Below are 22,074 nucleotides of genomic sequence, written 5' to 3'. Positions count from 1 at the left end.
CGGCAATCTGTCCATTTCGATTTTTGTGTGAGGGAAATTACAAAATTTTGAGCGACTCAATAAAACTTCATATATTATTTGATTACGAACAATGAGAGAGACTACGAACGCTATTTAAGTATTTTGAAGTATATTTGCATCAATATTTAATTTTAATGAAATTGATAAAAATATGTTTTACTTGGAATATTGATGATTATTTTGATTTATTTAATTTAAACACGATTAGCTCAACTCTCATGAGTTATACACAAATACACCTTTTCGAAGACGTCATCATATCAGAAAGTTTAAATGGTTTACGGTTAAACAGACATTGTTACCCTTAAAGAATTCTTTATATTTCACACAAGTTAACTACACCATGATATAAATTGGTAAAACATTTCTAAAACGAGGCACTCAATGCACCATAATCAGTTGGCTTTGACACAAAGCCCCTGGGACGTAGATGGCTATTAAATTTTGGCATTAACTATCCAGCCACCAGAGTGCTAGATCTTAAATTACCTCAATGCCATGCTTATCAAACTGATCACAAGAATTAGTTATACATCATTATGCTGAACAAACTTGCCTCGCGTCAGTGTCAGTGGCTAGCAGGGGAAAGTCTTATTTTGCATACGCACTGCCCTCTCCATTCCTAAGTTCACTGAGCAAGCGCATGCATGTAAAATGGAATTTTCAATGAAGTGGAGTATTGATGGTCATATCTTCCAAACTAAAGAACAAAAATTCAATGGAAGAGTAATCAAGCATGTTCATTGTGGCAGCATTGGTTGCATTAAGGTAAATACTACTATATTTTTGTTTATTTGTAAAAACGATATGATTCTTATCGTGTTATTGCCGCCTTTAACCCTTTGTAAAAGCGGATGCACAGTTTTAAAACAGTTTCTGCCTTCATGAAACAGTGTAAAAAAATACCTTTGTCAAACAATTTTCGCTAAGTTCCACATTTGCATTCCTTACACATTTTACTAATTTAAAACATATAATTTATGTTTGGCTTTTCAAACAACATTAGTTTTTATTATCATCTTTCTATCAACAAATTGCAATGCTATAATTAAACATTTATCAAGTATTATATGAGTTGATATGAGCAATTTGCAATTAAGTTTTGCTACGCATATTTTCCTAGCAAAGTTTATAAACGCCTTTTTAAAAATGATAATTATAATAATAATATCATATAAAACTTTCCACAAGCACTAGTTGTGATGATTATATTTATCTTGTTTAAAATAAATATCTTTCACAATTTTCCACAAAACAGGTTTCCTTTGAAGATGATGAAAGCATTCAATGCAAGTTAGAACAGTTTATTTCCGGTACGAAGCCAGGATTCAGGCAAAGCAGATCCCTGTTCTTGACATGATTAGATTTCCAGGTAAAATTGTTCAATGTATGCTCACTTCGCCCATTCTTAATAACTTATAACTTACTTCAGGTCATCTAACTATTTATTAGTAAAACATTTTTATAGTAAAAGTAACCTAAGCCTAAATCCCAGGTGCATTACGACACAAGGTGGTTTACATTTCTGTTACGCTTTGTGACTCTGGCTTATATACTTATAAAAAAGTGACAGTTGCACTTTCCTAATCACGACGTTTTAAAGTGACACATGGAAGCCGGGCAAATACCAAATAATTCGTATATTTGTAATGCAGCATTTTTGGCAATATTTTTTTACATAATTGGACTTCCTGTTGTTGTTCTGTTTATTTAATTAGCGCAACTAGGTATCTTTTCTGAAGTTTTTTAACGTTATATTTGTCTAGTTGTTCTTTAGTCATCACTATTTCAATTTATTTAAATATTTCATGATATTTCATGATTTTGAAATGGATCGTCTGTAGCGTTTGCTATGAATCCATGTCAAACATCCATTTCTTTGTATTTAGATGTATAAAACTAAATTAATTTCCGTGGTTTGAGGATTGTTAAATGGTGTTACAAGGAATGATAATATTTTAGGCACATCTGTGAACAATCTCTTTGCCCAGATTATCACTACGAGTTGCCATACTTTGTTGTATTTCAGGGATGCGAGATGCAACATATCGAAAACAATCACCTCGAAAAGAAGTGCATCGCTAAAACGCGGCAAATAAATGAGGTATAGTACCCGGATTGCCAATATAGTAATGTTTTAAATGTTTTTAATTTGCTGGGAAAATCACACACAATAAGTTGTAAATACAAATATAACGAGCAATTTCTTTTCACACGCGTGAAGACTACATGAGATAAATGTGAAATTCCATACATTATTATGTTGTTGAATAGTATAAGGGTTTAATTGTAATTGTTTATTTTTCAGTTACAAGGGGAAATTCAGAATTTGAAAGAAAAACTGGTAAATAAAGACAGGCAGATTGCAGATATGCAGATAATATGCCGTTAAATCTTAAATGCTTAAAATGGTAAACTATTTTGATTAATTTTTGACATGTCTTTTTATTGTATCGTAATATTTCCATTTCTGTAAAGAGACCTTGTCGGTGTTCAACTTTTAAAGTAGTGTAAATAAATAAGCATAGGCCCTCTATTTTGTAACAAGTATTTCATTATATATGAACAACCTTATAAAGAACATAAAAAAGGAAAGCACATATGCTTATCTATAAATATTATTCATAAAATGAACATGAATTCTCTGTGAATATACGCCTTTACACATTTTCAGAGAGTATTATGTTTTGTACTATTTAAATGTTTATTAAATATTTCCTATGTCGATTTAGAAAAATATGGCAAATTTTGAGGCCATGAACATATATTTCAGGCAAACCAAAACAGAATGTATGCAGAGAATGATAGTCTAATGCTCAGAGTGAAAATGGCAGAACAGATAGCAGCAAGGGCAAGGGCTTCCCTACCAAAGGTACTGTTTTTTACACGGAAACCAATTATATCCAATGAAGCTCGTTATTTCTCACGATTATTATGTATATGTGCATGTTTATAGCTTCAACTTAAATAACAAAGTCCACAGCCTCTAACCACATACATAAATGCCGCATCTGATCAACCTAGAAGTAAATGGGGTACCTATTATGACCATATTCCTTGCATTTGTTTTAGCTCGTCTGTTTAAGAAAGATGAGCTTACATCATAGCTTCATGGGGATATGTTGTTGTCTTTCGTTGAAAACGTGTTAAAGTTGATATATGTGTAGTAATCACACAAGTTACAGCTAAGATGATTGACAAGTATATTATAAATCATAGTAAACCAAAGGGTCAACATTCATAACTCATGTAGTTCTTATTAGCATTTTGGTAAAATATTGTCCCTTTTTGTCTTTTTTGAACCCACAAGCGAAGCTATTGTTTAATTAACAAGGATAACAGTTGCAGTCTAATGATCTTTGATATCTTCATGTCGCTTTTTTAAAATAATCAGTCCGTCAACCTATAAGACTGTCCATCGTTCATAACAGACTCTTTATGATGGCTATAACTATGTAATTTCATATTTTGACTATCTATTTTAAACAGTCTTTGGTAGATTAACTGAAAAATCTTCATTATATCTTCATTTCTTTTCATCAAACCTTCAGCACATGTGATAAGATGACAACCATATTTACAACATCAAAATGTGAAGGTTAAGTTAACACTTAAGATCTTTGACCGGATTAAGAAATTAGTTGTAATGTAAAAGAAATGTATATTGATGAAATATGTCTGCTTGCTGTCTGAGCCTTGTAATTATATTTTCAAATTCCTGCAATGGGTGAAAATCCATATGGATTTCAACATTTGACGAGAAAATAAAAGTTTGATTTTATATTCACATCTTTTATTCAATATTAATTTTGTAAGAATAACTGAGTTTTGGAGCACTGCTTGTTTTTCATTAAAGAACAGCCAAATTCACCAATGCATCTTTATGTTCCTAAAGTTTATTTATGCAGAAGGATCATGTAAACAATATTTTGCTTTGAAATATTGATATAAAGACCATTGTGTATCTCGATTCTAGATTCTGTTCCCATTTTTTAACAACATATTACTACAACTGACATAAATTTATGGTAGAATGAGACAAATATTACAAAGATAGAACTCTTAGTATGTCTTTGTGACTATTGTTAGTGAAAAGAAGCTTCAGTTTTAAGCTCTGTCTTTTTTCTTGACCCAAATAAATTTGTATATTTGTATTATACCATTTGCAGGAATCTCGGGTTGCTGCAAAGAAACAGCTTTTGCAGGAAACGGTTACACAAGCAAACAATGCCAGATTCGATCAGGTTTGTTTGTCTGAAGAAATACAACTTAAAACTAGGCTGAATTCATTTATTACATATGACTGATAATATTTGATAGACATACTTTTCTCCTACCTCAGATAAGTAGATCCAAAAATTTGGCCATGCAGGAAATTAGTATCTTGCCCTCGGGCAAAGATAAAACAAAGACCCGTATGAAATACAGTTGAACACTGTTATTCCGAACACCGTTTATCCGAATTGATCGCTATTTTTTTTTGGTCCCGATTTTACTCCTACTTTGTTTAACTAAATTTTTAATCTTTAATCCGAAATCGCTAGTCCGAATGAATCGCTATTCCCAAGTAAAAATTACGGGCCCGATTTGGTATTTCACACCTTTTTATCAATTCTTATTTCGAACCTTATCATGTCATAGTTTTTCACACCATACTTCAATTACACTAGGGCATGGGCTTGGGGTGACAATGGAGTACAATTAGCGCTTGTTAAAGAATGAAATTGAGCACGTGAATTTTACAATCATCGATGTAAAAAAATTAGCAATTCATTTTGGTGATGTGATGTGTATATAATTTCTGGTTAACACAACATGAATATCAATCGAAAATACGCATTGCTCACTTAACCCGCTACCGAATAATCCGTACTATGTTCCGAATGCATACATGTGCTGTCAATTTGTTTTAAACGTTTTATGTTTTAATAAAGAAGTAAAAAAAAAACGAATTGTTTGTCATTTTGTACATAATAAATCAACAAATATTTTTGTATACGAAATATCACTCAAACCGAATGTATCATATTGGTAACGTGTAACCGAAATTGCAATCTTCACGACTTAGTATTTCACGTCATCTATTATTCGCGAATGCTGTCAATTTTATGAAAATTATTAATCCGAAATATCATTATATTATTTTTGGGTCCCTACGATATTCAATTAACGGTGTTCAACTGTATTTTTTTATTGTCATAAAGAGTTCCAGTAAAAATACATTTTTACCTAATTTTATTAAACTGAGATGGGAGAAAAAGCATATACCATAGCCGCCCGTATAAGAAAGGTTCGTCCCAACACTCGCTCAGGGTGTTCTGTGAAAAATCAGTAAACCTCGAGTAAACCTCGTTTCCACAAAACACCCGACGCACAGGTTGGTAATGAACCTATCTTACGCTCTCGGCCATGTAGGATACTAATAATAACGTTGATACGTAATCGAATTAGCTAAACACTTCCAACTGAAAAACAGAAATTGCCAACCGCAAAATTAAGTTAAAGTGTTTTATAGTTCAGTAGTTGTAAAGATTGTATGAAAATAATAATTGAATTTAAGAAAAACAACTTATACATGCTAAATTATTAATGTTTATTTTCCATGATTTCTTTACCAAAGATAACTGGCAAAATCTTATTTAATGTAACAATTATAACTGAGCATAATAAATGATTTTAGTAATGAACTGAAACTTTCCTACCAGTATTCAAATGAAAACTTGGCAAGTGGCATACATGCATTGCATATCACATTCATGTTGTATGCAAAATAATAACAATATGCAATATAATACTCAGTCATATTCATAAATTTGGCAACCCAAGAAATAGTGCAAAAAAAATTCATACATACTTAAGAGCAAAGTATACTTCTGCAATTGCTTTAGAGCCCCGGTCCTGTGGTTAGACCATATACTTTAAAATCACGCTGTTGCGGATTCGAATCCCGCCTCCGTCCAGCATATTTTATTATGGTTTCCCCACCTCTGTTTGTTATATGCTTTTCATAAATTCAATCGTTATTTTAGTACAGAAGGATTCAAAAATATATTTTCAGACAGCAGAAACTGAAACTTTAGCCGAAATAGCAGAAAATATGACGGTATGTTCAAGTATAAATACAGAAATATAAAGCCATTTGTCTATTAAAGTATGAAACATTATATAACAAAGCCATTTGTCTATTAAAGTATAAGACATTATATAACAAATATACTGAACTTAAAATGATCATTAATTGGATTTTGGCTATAATGGCAATATGTAGTATACACTGTAATTTTAAGAATACACCACATCTATAAAATCTAGGAAATACTTATATGTTTGGTTCGTCTTCAGGTGGCAGTTGTGGAATATACAAACCAGAGTGTGTATATTGGAGAAATGGAGGGAAACATGATAACCTTTGCCCGTCGGCCAGTCGGAAAACTAACAGTTCTCTCAACGTAAAAAATAAACAGAGCGTGATTTTGAATCCCTTGGACAAAATGAAAATTAATCGTCGATATTTAATTGCAAAATTCGAAGGATGTAAGAAAGACAACGTAATACAATTATCGGAAATTCAGATTCAACTTATAAATCAGTCCGTAGCTTCGTATTGTTCCAAACAAGCTTCAGACATCTAAAACCTCATATATTTGGTATGATCATAAATATCAGATAACAGTTTGCCTGTACATATCTTTTAAACCTTGTTTTTGTATTTCAGTAAGCTTACATTGTGTTTTCATTTTGTAAATATTTGTACATTTTATGATTGAGTTATTTTTTATTTACTTTTGCTTTGCCTTAAAGCCTATTTTATTTTAGTAAGTTACAAATTCAAGTTTCATTTTGTGAACACAGAGAATCGGTCAATGGCGAAGTCGGGAATCTAGTCTTGGTCTCTCTCGAGAAACATTCCAGTATGCTAAGCTCTTACCCTACATAACTCATTATTCATGAAATATTACATTTATACCCTTTATTGTCACTTGATAACAGTTCGAAGGCCATCATGCTTTGGCTCATCTACTCTGTGTTTATTATATTTTTTTTTTTCTATTTTTTTTCATAATTTGTTTGTATGAAATACCCCTTCTTTCAACAACATTTGTGTCCAGCATAAGCTGACTCAGAGTCTGATATAGTGACATCCTTGTAGGAAATATAAATCAACTTTTAAATGTTTGCTATAGGTTGTTTAGCATATACTATAAAGTATTCCGATCAAGAAAATGTCTTGTAAATGGCGAGAACGAATGATAGAAGTATTATTATTTTCTTGAATAGATAACTTTAAGCAGATACTTTAGGTTTATTTTAATGATATGGAAAGAAACATAGAACAATAAAAAAGTATTGAACCTGCTCCATGTTTACTGATGGAACATTCACCAATTATGTTAATCATGTTCTCGATGACTTTTTTTATTTAAGCATACTTTAAATGTACAGTTCATAACATACACTTAGTTGTTTGTCATTCACGTTGTGAATAAATTGTTTAAAACTGTATATGTGTTATAACCGAAAAATGTTCAATACTGCTATTCATTTAAATGCCCCAGTCTGAGAGGCAAATAGATTTCACTTGTCTGTCTGTTCGTCGGTTCATCCAGCTGTCACAAACATTTTGTCACACGTATCTCCGGCAGTAAATTAGCAAGAGTCGTAAAACCAGCATGTCTAGTTTTGCATCTTAAGTTCTATTTGTCTGTTGGCTGTTTGTATGTTTGTCAAATAATCATATTTGTATTCCCTTCATCTGGTAACATCCCCGAATTGTTTTGGTTATGTTACCAAACCTTTCAAGATTTAGTTGGTACTATTCCCAGAAATATATTTAACTCTGTCAATACATGTGAGCTGGTTAAGCTCTGCGATTATGTTAAAGAATCAGTATGTATTCGTAATGCTATTCCTAATAATTATTATTATTATTAATTTAGTTCATCCTCTGATACTGCTGCCTTTACGTCAACATATTTGTGTCTTTAACCATAGCACTAACCATGTACAAGCATTTGATATCAAAAACCTAAGTGTATGTGTTTAGACGATGTTCTGATGTATATGACTTAAAAACGTCTGTTCTGTTCTTTTCTGTGTTTTTTTTTTAAATCATAATATGCGAAAGTCCACACTTGTATTTAAAATAATTATTGTCAAATTGTAAAATTGCAAGAGACATAGCTGTAATACTGATATAACATTCTAGTAGTTTTAAACAACCAGGAATATGTAATCTATGTCGTTCTATCAATCAACACTTATTAGAGTCAAACGTCATGGTCATAACTCATATTCGCCATTAAAATGTTGTCGTATATACTTATTCCCTTCTAAGAGGACACATTTTATCTGCAAATATCTGTTATCATCTGAGCACGATTGAACACTATGTCTACTATCCTCACACTTTGAATGGTCATAATCTTTAAACTGCCTTAAAGTCATCCAATGGCCATGACCAATCAGCTGTCATTTCAGTCCATGCGTATTTCGATTGTTCAAATAATCCTGACAACATGGCGCTCAGGGGGTGGTGGGGATTAATGTTTGACAAACATCTCTTGTTATAAAATGTTTATATTTTTATTGGAAATATTACCAAACATTTGCGAATATTGCATGTTTTAGAAATGTTTAAAACAATTTTAGTTATACTATAGATTATTCTGGGAATATTAAAAACCTGCTGAAAAACCTGCTGTTAATTTCAATACTATGCAATGAAGATATTGGTAATATTCCCAGAATAATTCATGTCCTACAGCAGCCCACGTGGAGCTTTTTCTTTTGGATTATTATATTTCAATTCATCTTTTGATATGCCCAAAAAAAGTTTTGGTAATGTTACCAAATATTTCAAGATAATATAATTGTATTCAGGATGAATTTGAGAACGATAACGGAAAATGTTCGTAATTCATTTTGGGAATATTACCAAATATTTGTGACTATTCCTAGTTTAAGAATGATATAGAAAATCTCTCGGCATAATATGGATTATTTTGGGAATGTTCTAAAAATGTTGAAAAGCCCCAGTTTTCAATACTATACTATGAACTATTTGGTCCTACAGAAACTATTTGTGTAGTTTTCAAAGGCTTTTTGTTGAATTAGTCTGTTTCAGTTCATCTGGTAATATTCTCAAATATTTTTGGTAATGTTACCAAATATCACGATCAAATTGGTAATATTCCCAGAAAACCTGGACATTTTATTCAGAATCCTAGCAGAAAAAGGTCATCATTTATTTTGGGAATATTACCAAATATTTGTGACTTTTCATAGTTGAAGAATATTTTTGAAAATCTCTCGGCATAATATCGATAGTTTTGGGAATGTTCCCAAAAATGTTAAAACCCCCACTATAACTTTAAATACTATACTTTGAAATGTTTGGTAATATTCCCGAAAGGTTTTGGTAATGTTACCAGAAATTTCAAGACTAACTTTGGTAATATTCCCAGAAAACCTGGACATTATTTCCAAGACGAATTTTAAAATGTTAGCCGAAAATGTTCATAATTCAGAAAAATTACCAAATATTTGTGACAACCCCTAGTTTTTATTATTTTATTAGAAAACCTCTCAACATACTATGGATACTTTTGGGAATATTACCAGAAATGTTGAATATTACCAGAAATTTTGAAAACCACACCATAACTCTTCAATACTATATTACAAAGTGTTTGGAAATATTTTCAAAAAGGTTTTGGTAATGCTACCAACTTTTCAATATCAAATTGGAAATATTCCCAGAAAACCTGAACATTATACTTAGAATCCTAGCAGAAAATGTTCATCACTTATTTTGGGAATATTACCAAATATTTGTGACTTTTCATAGTTGAAGAATATTTTAGAAAATCTCTCGGCATAGTATTGATTATTTTGGGAATGTTCCCACAAATGTTGAAACCCACACCACAACTTTCAATACTATACTACAAAGTGTTTGGAATTATTTTCAAAATGTTTTAGTAATGTTACCAAATTTTCAAGATCAAATTGGTAATATTCCCAGAAAACCTGGACATTATATTGAGATTCCTATCAGAAAATGTTCATCATTTTTTTGGGAATATTACCAAATATTTGTGAATTTTCATAGTTGAAGAATATTTTAGAAAATCTCTCGGCATAGTATGGATTATTTTGGGAATGTTCCCAAAAATGTTAAAACACCCACCACAACTTTCAATACTATTCTACAAAGTGTTTTGAAATATTATCAAAATGTTTTGGTAATGTTACCAACTTTTCAAGATCAAATTGGTAATATTCCCAGAAAACCTGGCATACTATGGATTCTTTTGGGAATATTACCAGAAATGTTGAAAACCACACTATAACTCTTCAATACCATACTATGAAGTGTTTGGTAATATTCCCAAAACTATTTCTTATCCTACAGAAATGCTTTGAGGACATTACAAAGGGTTTCTGTTGAATAAAAATGTTACCATGCTGAAAAGGGAAAGTTGCGTTTTCCCTTTTCATTTTGCGGTTTGTTAATTGCTTTTTTTTTGCTATTTGACCAATAAATAATCAAAAAATGAAACTTAGTGCTTGGAGATAGACACTGATAATTGTTATCTTATATTATTGGTATTAATTGCTTTAAATATATTTGCACCAATGATAGTATCTATCATTTGTGATGCACCAGTCAATTGTAACCAAGCCCCATCCTTCATAGTCTAGGAGTATAGCAAAGAGAGCAAGCGGAATGGTGTTTTTACTGTCTAGGTGGGCTTGAGTCGATGCGTTTTTTGTTTGTTTTTGCAATGAAAATAGTGGCAAAAAGCCAGTGTGTGTATACAATGTGAAAAATTACGTAATATATGCTACATGGAAGGCAAATTTTGCTAAAAATCAGGACTTAAATCAAAGATAACTTTTCATTTACAAAACCTTTTTTAAAAAACAAAGGGTATTCTATGCCGCTTAAAGAGCCCCTCATTTGTTTATTTATGAAATTTGATGAGGTCATTAGTTTCATCAAACATCTCGACAAACTTTTTTCCGAAAGAAGGTTTTGACAGTTTGTCAAAGTGTTTTAAGACACTAAACTCACAATCAAGTTCTGGTAAAAGTCCGAAGGTCGGGCTCCGTCAGCAGAGTAGACTGCGCCATGTTTCATTTAAAATAGTGAAGAAAAAGAAAAGTTATCTTTGATTAAAGTCTTATTTCTACTCAAAATATTGCCTTCTGACATAGCATTTATGACACAATTTATCACATGGTATACACACACTGTTACCTAGGATGTCCCCAGGGTGTTGAGCTTTTTGTGGGGGCTTTTACCTGCAGTTTGTACCCACAGGGCAGGAATTTTACAGAAAGTAAGTCACCACTATTTTTCGTAGCTGGAGGGGCCATAGTTACAATTGACTGATGCATAAATGAAGAACTAATTTACAAAAAGACTCAAATACCTTCCTTCCTCAGCCAGGCACCTTAACCTGACTTTCACATCTGGAAACATGAAACATCTGTTCAACAATTTCAATCAAATTGGACTGGGTTATTTCATCTGAAAGATTTGCAAACTCAAATCATTGAACTGCCTTGAAATGAACTATGTGTAGATTTATAATCAAAATTGAAAATTGCAGAATCTAGCATTATAAACAAATACAGTTAACCTCTGATCGCTTGTTTTTCCCAAACCTTGATAAGATGTTTATGTCTAGCATATTGTAAAAATAACTGCATTTGGTACCAACATAACAACTTTCTAGAATAATCAGTCAAAAAAGCATGCATTGTCATATAATGTACATAATGTTGCTGTGATCAGGTTTTTGCAAAACAAAAAGGCAGAATAATGTCTCAAAATGTTGTCACATTTGGGCATATCAATAAACGGATGTTATACATGTCTATATGCCTGTTAAAAACACACATTTAAATTAATACCAAAGGCAATTTTTTCACCAGACCAGTCAATTGAATTCAATTTTTTTTAAGGCCACCATTTATAATATTAATAATGTAAAGTCCTGTCTGTGTGTTTAATAAAAACTACAAGATTTAGATCCCTCTTCATTACTGTTATCATTCAATTACAAATTGTGAGGGATTTTGGATCCAATTCAAGATTCACATTCAGCCAATTGTTTGTTGAAAGAGTTTCTGGTCACCCTGTTTTCATCCACAAACACGAACTGCACATTCTGCATCTATAAGTTTTTCAGTTCAAATGGTGGTTGATTTGTACTTAAAAATGTGATAAATGCAAAAAAGAATAAAAAATGTTTCAGGGCTTTTTCTATAATACCCACGTGTCCAACTATCAGATCCATTCCCAAAGCAAAATATAAGATATTTTTCCCAATCTTCAGAAAACTAGAAATGTGTCCATAGGACACGGATGCCCCCACTTCGGTTTTTTGTCACAGAAAATAAGCCATAATGATTTTTGAAGTATTTTTGGCAAAAAAGGGCCGTAACTCCTAAATGACTAAAGCGATTTCCATGACTATCGAACTTGATCACGATATTATGGTCACAAACATGTGTTTAAAGTTTGGTGAGGATTGGACAAACAGTTTTCAAGAATTAGATCGGAAACAATCTTCGGGACGTATTTTTCAAGTCTTTTTTTGCAAATAAAGGGCCGTAACTCCTAAATGACAAAAGCGATTTCCATGGCTATCGAACTTGATCAAGATATTATGGTCACAATCATGTATGTAAAGTTTGGTGAGGATTGGACACATACTTTTCAAGAATTAGATTGGAAACATATATTTTTGAAGTATTTTTGGCAAAAAAGGGCCGTAACTCCTAAATGACTAAAGCAATTTCCATGACTATCGAACTTGATCAAGATATTATGGTCACAAACATGTGTTTAAAGTTTGGTGAGGATTGGACAAACGGTTTTCAAGAATTAGATCGGAAACAATCTTCGGGACGTACGTACGTACGGACAAGGGCAACCCTATATGCCGCCACTTTGTGGGGGCATAAAAATCACAATCAAAAATTAAAAAAAAAATTAAAAAAAATCCTGTACTGGTTCATTTTCAACATCCTAATAAATTGTGTGATGTAAAAAAAATTATTTATAATTAAACTCGGAAATCATTGATTTTCATCACATTCAAAGATCAGTATGAAATATTATCAGTATGAAATATCTGTCATGATTTATTGCAATAGATATTTACACCCCAAGGATTGATATTTTTTGGGGTCTTTTAAAAGGAAAATAAACTAATATCAAATCATTTCCTAATTTGTAGGAGACTAGACAGCTTTTTCTTTTAACTGTAAAATTTCCCAATTTCAGAATTTTCACGACGCAAAATTTCCCAAAATATCAAGAGTCTTTTTCCCAAAATGGCCAGAAAAAGCCATGTGTTTCACATATAAATTTATTCAGGGTACATGTATGTTCCCCAAATAGTATAACGGATATTCCCTTATTTATCTATTTCTTAACAAACAAGAGCATCACTTCAAATGAAGAATGTTTAAAAAACAATCATGATTTAGATAAAAAGAGAAAACACAATAACATGTGCTTGTGGAAATGATACATGATATCCAGTTCAGGGGATAACTACATAAATATGCAGTGAAAGTGAATGGTTGATGGGCATTGGGCACTTAGCTTTCCACCATCTCCATCTATTAATACATTAATTTAGTCTGAATCCATGTCCAACAATCCAGAATGTTGCCTTAATTTTGGAAAAAAAATCAAATTTCTGTATATTAACGGTAGGGTACAATTCAGACCCATGGATACTTAGTACTACAATTCTTACCATTACCATCTATCTGATATGGTCCAAGCAAAAACCATAATGGAAATATATCAGGTTAAGGGAGAAAACTTAATAAACATGCAGTTTAGGATTATGTTTTCTATACCTACTTCAAGCTGCTGTGTATCTTTTCTTTTTTTAAGTTGCATTTAAAACTCACCAATAATTTATCTGTGAATACTCAATACAAATAATTCAGTATGGCCTTATTTCACACAATAACATAGACAAAAATCAAACATTCATTTCCGGCCAATATTTTGAAGTACTGTTCTTTGCTTGTTGGTTTCAAAATGTTAATAATAGTAAAAAGCTAGAAACGTATGTACTTATGACAATAAGTGTTGTATGTGAACCCATTCTTAACTATATTAATATAATCAATCATATAATAGCGTGTATCATTCTATTAAACTTACACAGTGGGCGATTTGTTAAACACGAAATCCGCGTGCACGTTCTTATCAATGAGATATTTATGACAAATTTTGCAAAAATTACAATATCAAAATAGTAAAATCTGACTACAGTCATAAGTTTTATCATTCATTTTCATAGTTGGGACCGAACCTGTATGCAGTTTGCATTTTAAAAAACTGAAATAGTATACAGTATAGTAGTAATTTATTACTATATACTATTTCAGTTTTTCAAAATGCAAACTTCTGCATTTATGAATCACTGGCATACCCAGGTATTAAAGCTGTTGTATTTGTCTGTCTGTAAACTTTTAGGATTTCTAACAGATGTTAGGAAAACATTTTCAAGAAGGTATAAATTTCCTGTAAGGCTTAAAAAAATACATTTGGTTCGGGTTACCCAACCCCACCTACGGAATAGGCGCTGACCTTACCGTTTTTATAGTCAGTTTGAAAAAAAAAAAATGCCTTCACTTTGTAGTGGAAAACCTTAATTGCATATACAGATGATAATTTTAACACCATTATCCAATGATGAAAATGACATTCTTATATAAAGCCTGATTAAAAAAAAAGTCTACCTACCCTACCTTTTTTTAAAGGATGTAAACCTAACCAAACATTTTTTTTTAGGCCTAACCATGATCTTGTGCAGTACTAATCATAAATGACTTTGCAGATCTTCAAGTTACTTCTAATGCTCATTTCCATAGATCTACAATAACTAGTCTACTATATAGAATACTAATGCATGATCCTATTATCCAGATAATAAGTTAAATATTTATTGAACAATGAAAATATAGATACTGGTTACATTGTAAATCAGATTCCAATCAATCTGCGCCTTCAATTCATTTAAATGTTAATTACAAAATAATATCCTTACTTACCACCTTCATGGCTGCTTTCCTTTTCCCAAATCTGTCCTTCAATCTTTCCAGGCTTTGCTCTACAGTGGAAGCATCTGAAAATAAGCAGATAATAACAATGGTCGACGTTTTATTCTATACACGCTCACAGTCTGACCACTGGAATCTATACACCCCCATTGAAATGTTGTAAAATATATAAACATTCCTTTATCCACATTTTTTGAGATTTCAGATATGAATTAAGACAAAAGATGACAACTTTAAATAAAATAAATACTTTGCAAGGAAATAAACAATTATATCTCACTGTTCGCAAGTTCGATCGACATTGGACTCTATACAGCTACACTGTAGGACAGACAGTGGACTCATTATAACTCCAACGTAGAACAAACATTGGACTGTATACAGCTTTATATAAAGACAGATATTGGAATCTAAACAGTTTAAAATTCGAGAGATCTTGGACTCAATACAGCCTCTAATTAGGACAAACATTGGACGTTACAGAGCCTCAACTTTAGATAAACATTAGAATCTATACAGCCTCAACCTCAAGGCAAACATTGGAATCTATACAGCCCCAAGTTGGGTGGAAACATTGGACTCTATACAGCCTCTAATAGGGCCAAACGTATAAGACTCGACCCTCAATGCAGACATTGGAATCTATACATCCTCAAGTTGGGGGTAAACATCTGAGTCTATACAGCTTCAAGTAGGGACAAACATTGGAATCTATACAGCCTGAACTAAAGATAAACATTGGAATATATACAGCCTCAACTGAAAGCAAACATTAGAATCTATACAGCCTCAACTTTGGACAAACATTAGACTCTATACACCCTCAACTTTAAATAAACATTAGAATCTATACAGCCTCAACATTAGGTAAACATTAGAATCTATACAGCCTCAACTTTGGACAAACATTGGAATTTATACAGCCTCAACTTTAGATAAACATTATAATCTATACAGCCTTAACTTTAGATAAACATTGGACACTATACAGCCTTAACTTTAGATAAACATTAGAATCTATACAGCCTCAACTTTAGATAAACATTGGAATCTATACAGCCTCAACTTTGGATAAACATTAGAATCTATACAGCCTCAACTTTAGATAAACATTAGAATCTATACAGCCTCAACTTTAGATAAACATTGGAATCTATACAGCCTTAACTTTAGATAAACATTAGAATCTATACAGCCTCAACTTTAGATAAACATTGGAATCTATACAGCCTTAACTTTGGATAAACATTAGAATCTATGCAGCCTCAACTTTAGATAAACATTGGAATCTATACAACCTTAACTTTGGATAAACATTAGAATCTATACAGCCTCAACTTTGGACAAACATTGGAATCTATACAGCCTTAACTTTAGATAAACATTAGAATCTATACAGCCTGAACTTTACACAAACATTAGATTATTATGCAGCCAAAACTTTAGATAAACATAAGAATCTTTACAGCCTCAACTTTAGACAAACATTAGACTCTATACAGCCTCAACTTTAGATAAACGTTAGAATCTATACAGCCTCAACTTAAGACAAACATTAGACTCTATACAGCCTCAACTTTAGATAAACATTAGAATCTGTACAGCCTGAACTTAAGACAAACATTAGAATCTATACAGCCTCAACTTTAGATAAACATTCGAATTTATGCAGCCTCAAGGTAGCGACAAACATTAGAATCTATGCAGCCTGAACTTTAGACAAACATTAGAATTTTATGCAGCCTCAACTTTTGATAAACATTAGAATCTATACAGCCTCAACTTGACACAAACATTGGAATCTATACAGCCTGAACTTAAGACAAACATTAAAATCTATACAGCCTCAACTGAAGACAAACATAGTAATCTATACAGCCTCAACCTTAGATAAACATTCGAATTTATGCAGCCTCAAGGTAGCGACAAACATTAGAATCTATACAGCCTCAACTCAAGACAAGCATTAGAATCTATACAGCCTCAACTGAAGGCAAACATAGTAATCTATACAGCCTCAACTCAAGACAAGCATTAGAATCTATACAGCCTCAACTGAAGACAAACATAGTAATCTATACAGCCTCAACCTTAGATAAACATTCGAATTTATGCAGCCTCAAGGTAGCGACAAACATTAGAACCTATAAAGCCTCAACTTTAGATAAACATTAGAATCTATACAGCCTCAACTCAAGGCAATCATTGGAATCTATACAGCCTCAAATTGGGGGGGGGGGGGAGGTTGGAGTCCATACAGCTTCAAGAAGGGGCAAACATAAGAATCTTTACAGCTTCAACTCAGGACAAAAATTGGCATCTATACAACTTCATGTTGGGGCATACATTAGAATATATACAGCCTCAACATTAGTCAAACATTGGAATCTATACATCTTCAAGTTTGGACAAACATTGGTGTCTTTACAGTCTCAGTATTGTCTTGTACATATACAGCTTTTAAAAAGTATTTAACAACATCTTTGGTTGTTAATCTGTTTAATTGATCATATATAATGTATTATATAACATGATGTACACTGAATGTAGCAATCTCATGCAGGGAAACCCTTAAATATTTTGTAAGAAAAATGCTAAGTGTTGAGTTCTCTGAAGCCACTCTATATGTATGCATAAAGAACACATTTTACAACAAAGAATATATCTGTTTTATCTTGAGGGCTGGGAATGGACATGTACCCTATGACACCGATACAATATAATCAAAATAACAACACGTTTAAATATGTTAAAATGTTTGATAATATACGAATGGCTATTAAATTAAGAGTATAATAAATACAGTTTAAATTGGTTGAACTAAAATGACACATTTGATCTTGTTTTGTACAGTCAAATGAAGAGAATGAAGGTACAGATAGTGTCAACATAAATACATAATATCCCCAAATAAGAAAATGTTATGATAAAGGTTGATTACTTTAATCTCTTTTAGGATTATGTTATAGTAATACTGGCAAATTGAAATTTGAATGCATGATACTTATTTCATGGCAAGATTTAAAGTTTAAATTTTTACTTTTATTTTAAATGATCTAGTTAGCTCGATTTAAATTTTATGTTAAGTAATTAGTTTAAGATTGCAAAAAGGCTAGTAATTTAGGTCGATAGAATTAACAAATTAACACCTACTCTGTCCGAGTCGTTAGTGATGAAATTAACTTCCTCTGTATGGAACCAAATGGTATTTTCTCAGCAACTTCATATGGCATGTTGGTAGTCTGAAAATATAAGTAAGGGTTCCCTACGGTTATTGCTAAGCTAGTAAATATGACTTTCTAACACATGCTCAAACAAAACCAAAGCGCTATCTAAGGCACTTTTAGAATCTTAAAGATTTATTTATGTATACACTTGTCAGAGGTTTAAAACCTGTTTTATAAACATTAAGCATAGTATCTGTGTTGAAAAATTGGCAAAGTGTAGTTAACAAATTGTACTACTTACAATGTTGTGCATAGCAATGACAGATGTTGTTACCTTTTCGAATATGACTGTAAGTGCCTCAGTGTATAAAACACTTTAAAATATACATGCAGCAGCCGGAAAAAAATGGTACCGAATTATCAGCATGTTGATTTTTTAAAACGGATTTTAATTCATCATTCTTCCATATTATTGCCATATAAAATGAACAAATAAGCTGCACAGTGTATAAAAACAATTTTAGAAAAAAATGTCTTCTGTACACTGAGTATTAGTAAATTCCAGTCACATTTTAGCATGGCACTTATATCATAGTATACTGAAGAGGCATACAACAATTCTAAATGCAAAGCCCTATTAATGTTCCATTGTTTGGTATAATTTGTGTTATATTCTCACTTTGATTATTAGAAACTGAGGGTGTGAAGGAAATAATTTTGAGATACATATGTTAAAATAGTTTATATTTATTTTGTGAGTGGAATAAAATACTATAGCTTAATTTTACACGATTTTTCAAGAAATTGGGGGCCATTTGTCAATAGACTTACTTTTTTCTATTACATCAAAGATTAAATAGTTTCGTTTATTTCATTTGTATTGTTAAGCTAATGTTAAGAGTTAAAGTCAATGTCAAAGTTTTCCATCTCCATTGATGAATAGTAACACAGTATTCACATATATATACAAGAACACAAATACAACATACATACATGTATTATCGTTCTTCAATGCTGCAAGCAAATCCTTATTCGCCACCTTTCGAACACCATTTTGCCACGAGTACATACTGCAATTAAATCATAATATAAAAGAAAATTCTATGAAAAATCTTTCTTTTGTTGATCACCTTCAAAAAATCAAAGTCTTAAAACCTATTGTGCAAATATTAAGATGTTTTTACAACAAAAGTATGCTATATGGATGGCCTGTACGATAGTATTAAGCAAAATATATTAAAACATACTTTGTGGTTTGCTTTACTGTCACGATATTATTTCAATGTCTGAAGCACTTAAATATTCCTAAAAATCCAATAAAGAAAAAAGTCCAATTTGTACCCAATTTTAGGATCACAATACACATAATATCATATTGGAAAATCATGATTAAAAAAAAAAGTTGTTTTAATAAAATATTTCTTGTTAACATTACCAGACTATAAGACTGGTACTCTTTCCTGCCTTCCCTCATCATATTGCTCTCAACAACCTGCATAACCTGAAATTATATTTGAATATTGCAATACTTGATAACTTTGTCATTATCAACTATGACTGTAAGTCTTGGTATAAAACCTTTCAGTTCCCACAGTCTTTGATATTCTTCAAGATATATTACAAAAAGAAAAGGAAATCTTTAATGTGCATGATATCTGATCTGCTTTCATTGCCACAGTTTATGAAAATAAAATTTGAACAAATGATAGCAATTCTCTCAATTAGAATCTGACATTGCATTCAGAATGTTATGCACCAGTCATTTGTAACCACGCCCCGACCAAGTCCAGGGATACATGTAGTCAGGGAAATGTATGGAGGCTATTCGTTGCCAAACGTGCAGACGTGTAATTCCCACAATGTGCTTCTTTATCGTACTAAATATCTCTTACATTATTTTGTCAATGTAGACGTGCTATTTGTTGTTTCTATTCGTCAGTTTTTCCGTATTGATTTGTCAGATAGACCCTGTATAAACTCACTAAAACATAGATCGTATAACTTGCCTTTAACAATATGATGATGTAATTTAGAAAGCCGAATCATGCATATGTAAAACTGCAATCCTACAGTCGACACTCGCATTCGTAAAATGAACATTTGCAGTCCAACAAGTCCAGGTTTACAAAAGTCAATTGACAAGTTCAGAATTCAAGGATAGACGATTTCGCCTATACCTTATACATGTAAATATCACCGAAAGAAACGAAGGTGAATGGGCGGAGCTAACGAATCAGATTTTCTTTCGTTTATTTCCGTCGAATCAAGCAAGGGGGATAACATCTTCGCCTACCTCCTGTAAATTCCCGGTTGTAAGTCCGACAATCTCATTAAAATCATATCGTGACGTTCACTTCATTTCATTACGTTATGTACGATCATCCACATAGCGTAACGTTGTGAAGCGTGTATTAGGGATCTGATTTTAATGAGATTGTAAGTCCGAGTACTCTCTCTTTATTTCACAATAAAAACTAAAATTAACTTCATCTTTTATTTTATTTTGACGATCAATGTTTCTAAATGGGTTATAAATCACCATATTATTTAGTCAATTGCAGTTGGGTGTATCTGAGCTGGGCTCACGGACCCAGATTTATACTGTCACTGTCAGTTGTTTTTTTACTTATATACCCAAGCAAGCAAAAATTGTTCATTTATTTTATTTACAAGTGGACCATGGAGGGGGAGCTGTAGGGCCTGTGTCCCCCCCAGTTGGCCTGCAAGTAAACTTAAAGGTTATTTTTTTTGTCAATATTTCTCAGAAAAAAATACTTAATTACGCCATAATGCACCAATTCAGACTAAAAATATTTAAAATATTCTAGGGGGAGTACCCCTAAACCCCACTTCCCACATTTTAAACATATTAATGTCATGCCCACTCGAGGGATCATGTCCAAAAAGTTGTGCCCCTAAGTAACGCCCCTCTAACGCAAGTCCCTGTTCAAAACCTGCTCCAGCAAACCCACGAAACTTTTGATGGACACCATAATGATATCTACCTAGTTTTGTCTGATGTTATACATTTACTATCTTAATAAGCATCCATGGTGTAAACGTGTAATTTCAATACATCATTAAAACAAAATATCCATGTGGATGGAAGAAAAGCCCTCCAACCCACTTGTGTCCCCCAGTTATGAATTACGGGATCTGCCAATGTGAACCATAACAATCAAGTGGGGGATTTCAAGAACATGAAAAAATAGATATCGTGAGTCTTAGATTAGAAAAACAAACGCGCGATTTTTCCCCTCCAAAAGGGCTAAGTCCACTTCACCTAAATGTGAAAAAAGCCTTGACTGTTGAGTGTGGGTGGGGTATAAAAGGTACAGTACACTCAACGAGTTAGACCCACTTTCCTTGCTCCCTCCGAGGGATAAAGTCGGTGATCGCGGGTTTCCTCCGAGGGTAAAACTGTTGCCCTCGCTAAAATTCCCCCAAGTTCCTCCGAGTGGCTGGCTTACCGCCGAGTTTAATATGAACGATAGCGTTGAGAATCGTCCGATTTTATGATCACGTGGCGGAACTCCGAGTCTAATCAGATAAGCAAGAAATCATTCTTGTTTAGAAGTTATTTATTTTTATGCTTATGCACATTGTTAAGCGTAAAAGATTCTTACATGCCTTGAATTATAAACATTGAATCATTAAAGTATATCCACTAAGTTATTGCATCATAAAGCAGCCGACTATTTACACCATTCTGAACCATGACCTCTGACGTCAAGCGCGTGATCAATACTATGTAGAATATACTATGTATTATTGGTGGTTAAAA

General features: G+C 32.3%; 1 protein-coding gene and 1 long non-coding RNA gene across 2 annotated transcripts; one reads left to right on the top strand and one right to left on the bottom strand.

Moving 5' to 3' along the window:
* The first annotated feature begins 2,072 nt into the window (after window positions 1-2,072).
* On the top strand, window positions 2,073-7,522 carry LOC128205798 (uncharacterized). Its single transcript, XM_052907761.1, has 6 exons — window positions 2,073-2,125; window positions 2,330-2,432; window positions 2,795-2,893; window positions 4,191-4,265; window positions 6,080-6,124; window positions 6,364-7,522. The coding sequence occupies exons 2-6, from the start codon at window positions 2,421-2,423 to the stop codon at window positions 6,472-6,474; spliced, it is 342 nt and encodes a 113-aa protein (XP_052763721.1). The 5' UTR covers window positions 2,073-2,125; window positions 2,330-2,420; the 3' UTR covers window positions 6,475-7,522.
* Window positions 7,523-15,114: 7,592 nt separating this feature from the next.
* LOC128205803 (uncharacterized) lies at window positions 15,115-19,759 on the bottom strand. The gene is made up of 4 exons (XR_008256330.1): window positions 19,726-19,759; window positions 19,284-19,360; window positions 18,277-18,365; window positions 15,115-15,188 (listed from the first exon to the last, which is right to left on the bottom strand). It is a non-coding gene; the product is annotated as an uncharacterized LOC128205803 (long non-coding RNA).
* Window positions 19,760-22,074: the final 2,315 nt, after the last annotated feature.

Source organism: Mya arenaria, chromosome 10 (genome assembly GCF_026914265.1).
Source record: "Mya arenaria isolate MELC-2E11 chromosome 10, ASM2691426v1".
Classification (NCBI taxonomy): domain Eukaryota; kingdom Metazoa; phylum Mollusca; class Bivalvia; order Myida; family Myidae; genus Mya; species Mya arenaria.
This window is presented reverse-complemented; position numbering and strand designations above follow the sequence as displayed.

Coding starts and splice junctions, on each gene's coding strand:
- LOC128205798 (XM_052907761.1), top strand. Junction 4,266..6,079: donor ACAATGCCAGATTCGATCAG/GTTTGTTTGTCT, acceptor ATATATTTTCAG/ACAGCAGAAACTGAAACTTT. Junction 6,125..6,363: donor AAATAGCAGAAAATATGACG/GTATGTTCAAGT, acceptor GTTCGTCTTCAG/GTGGCAGTTGTGGAATATAC.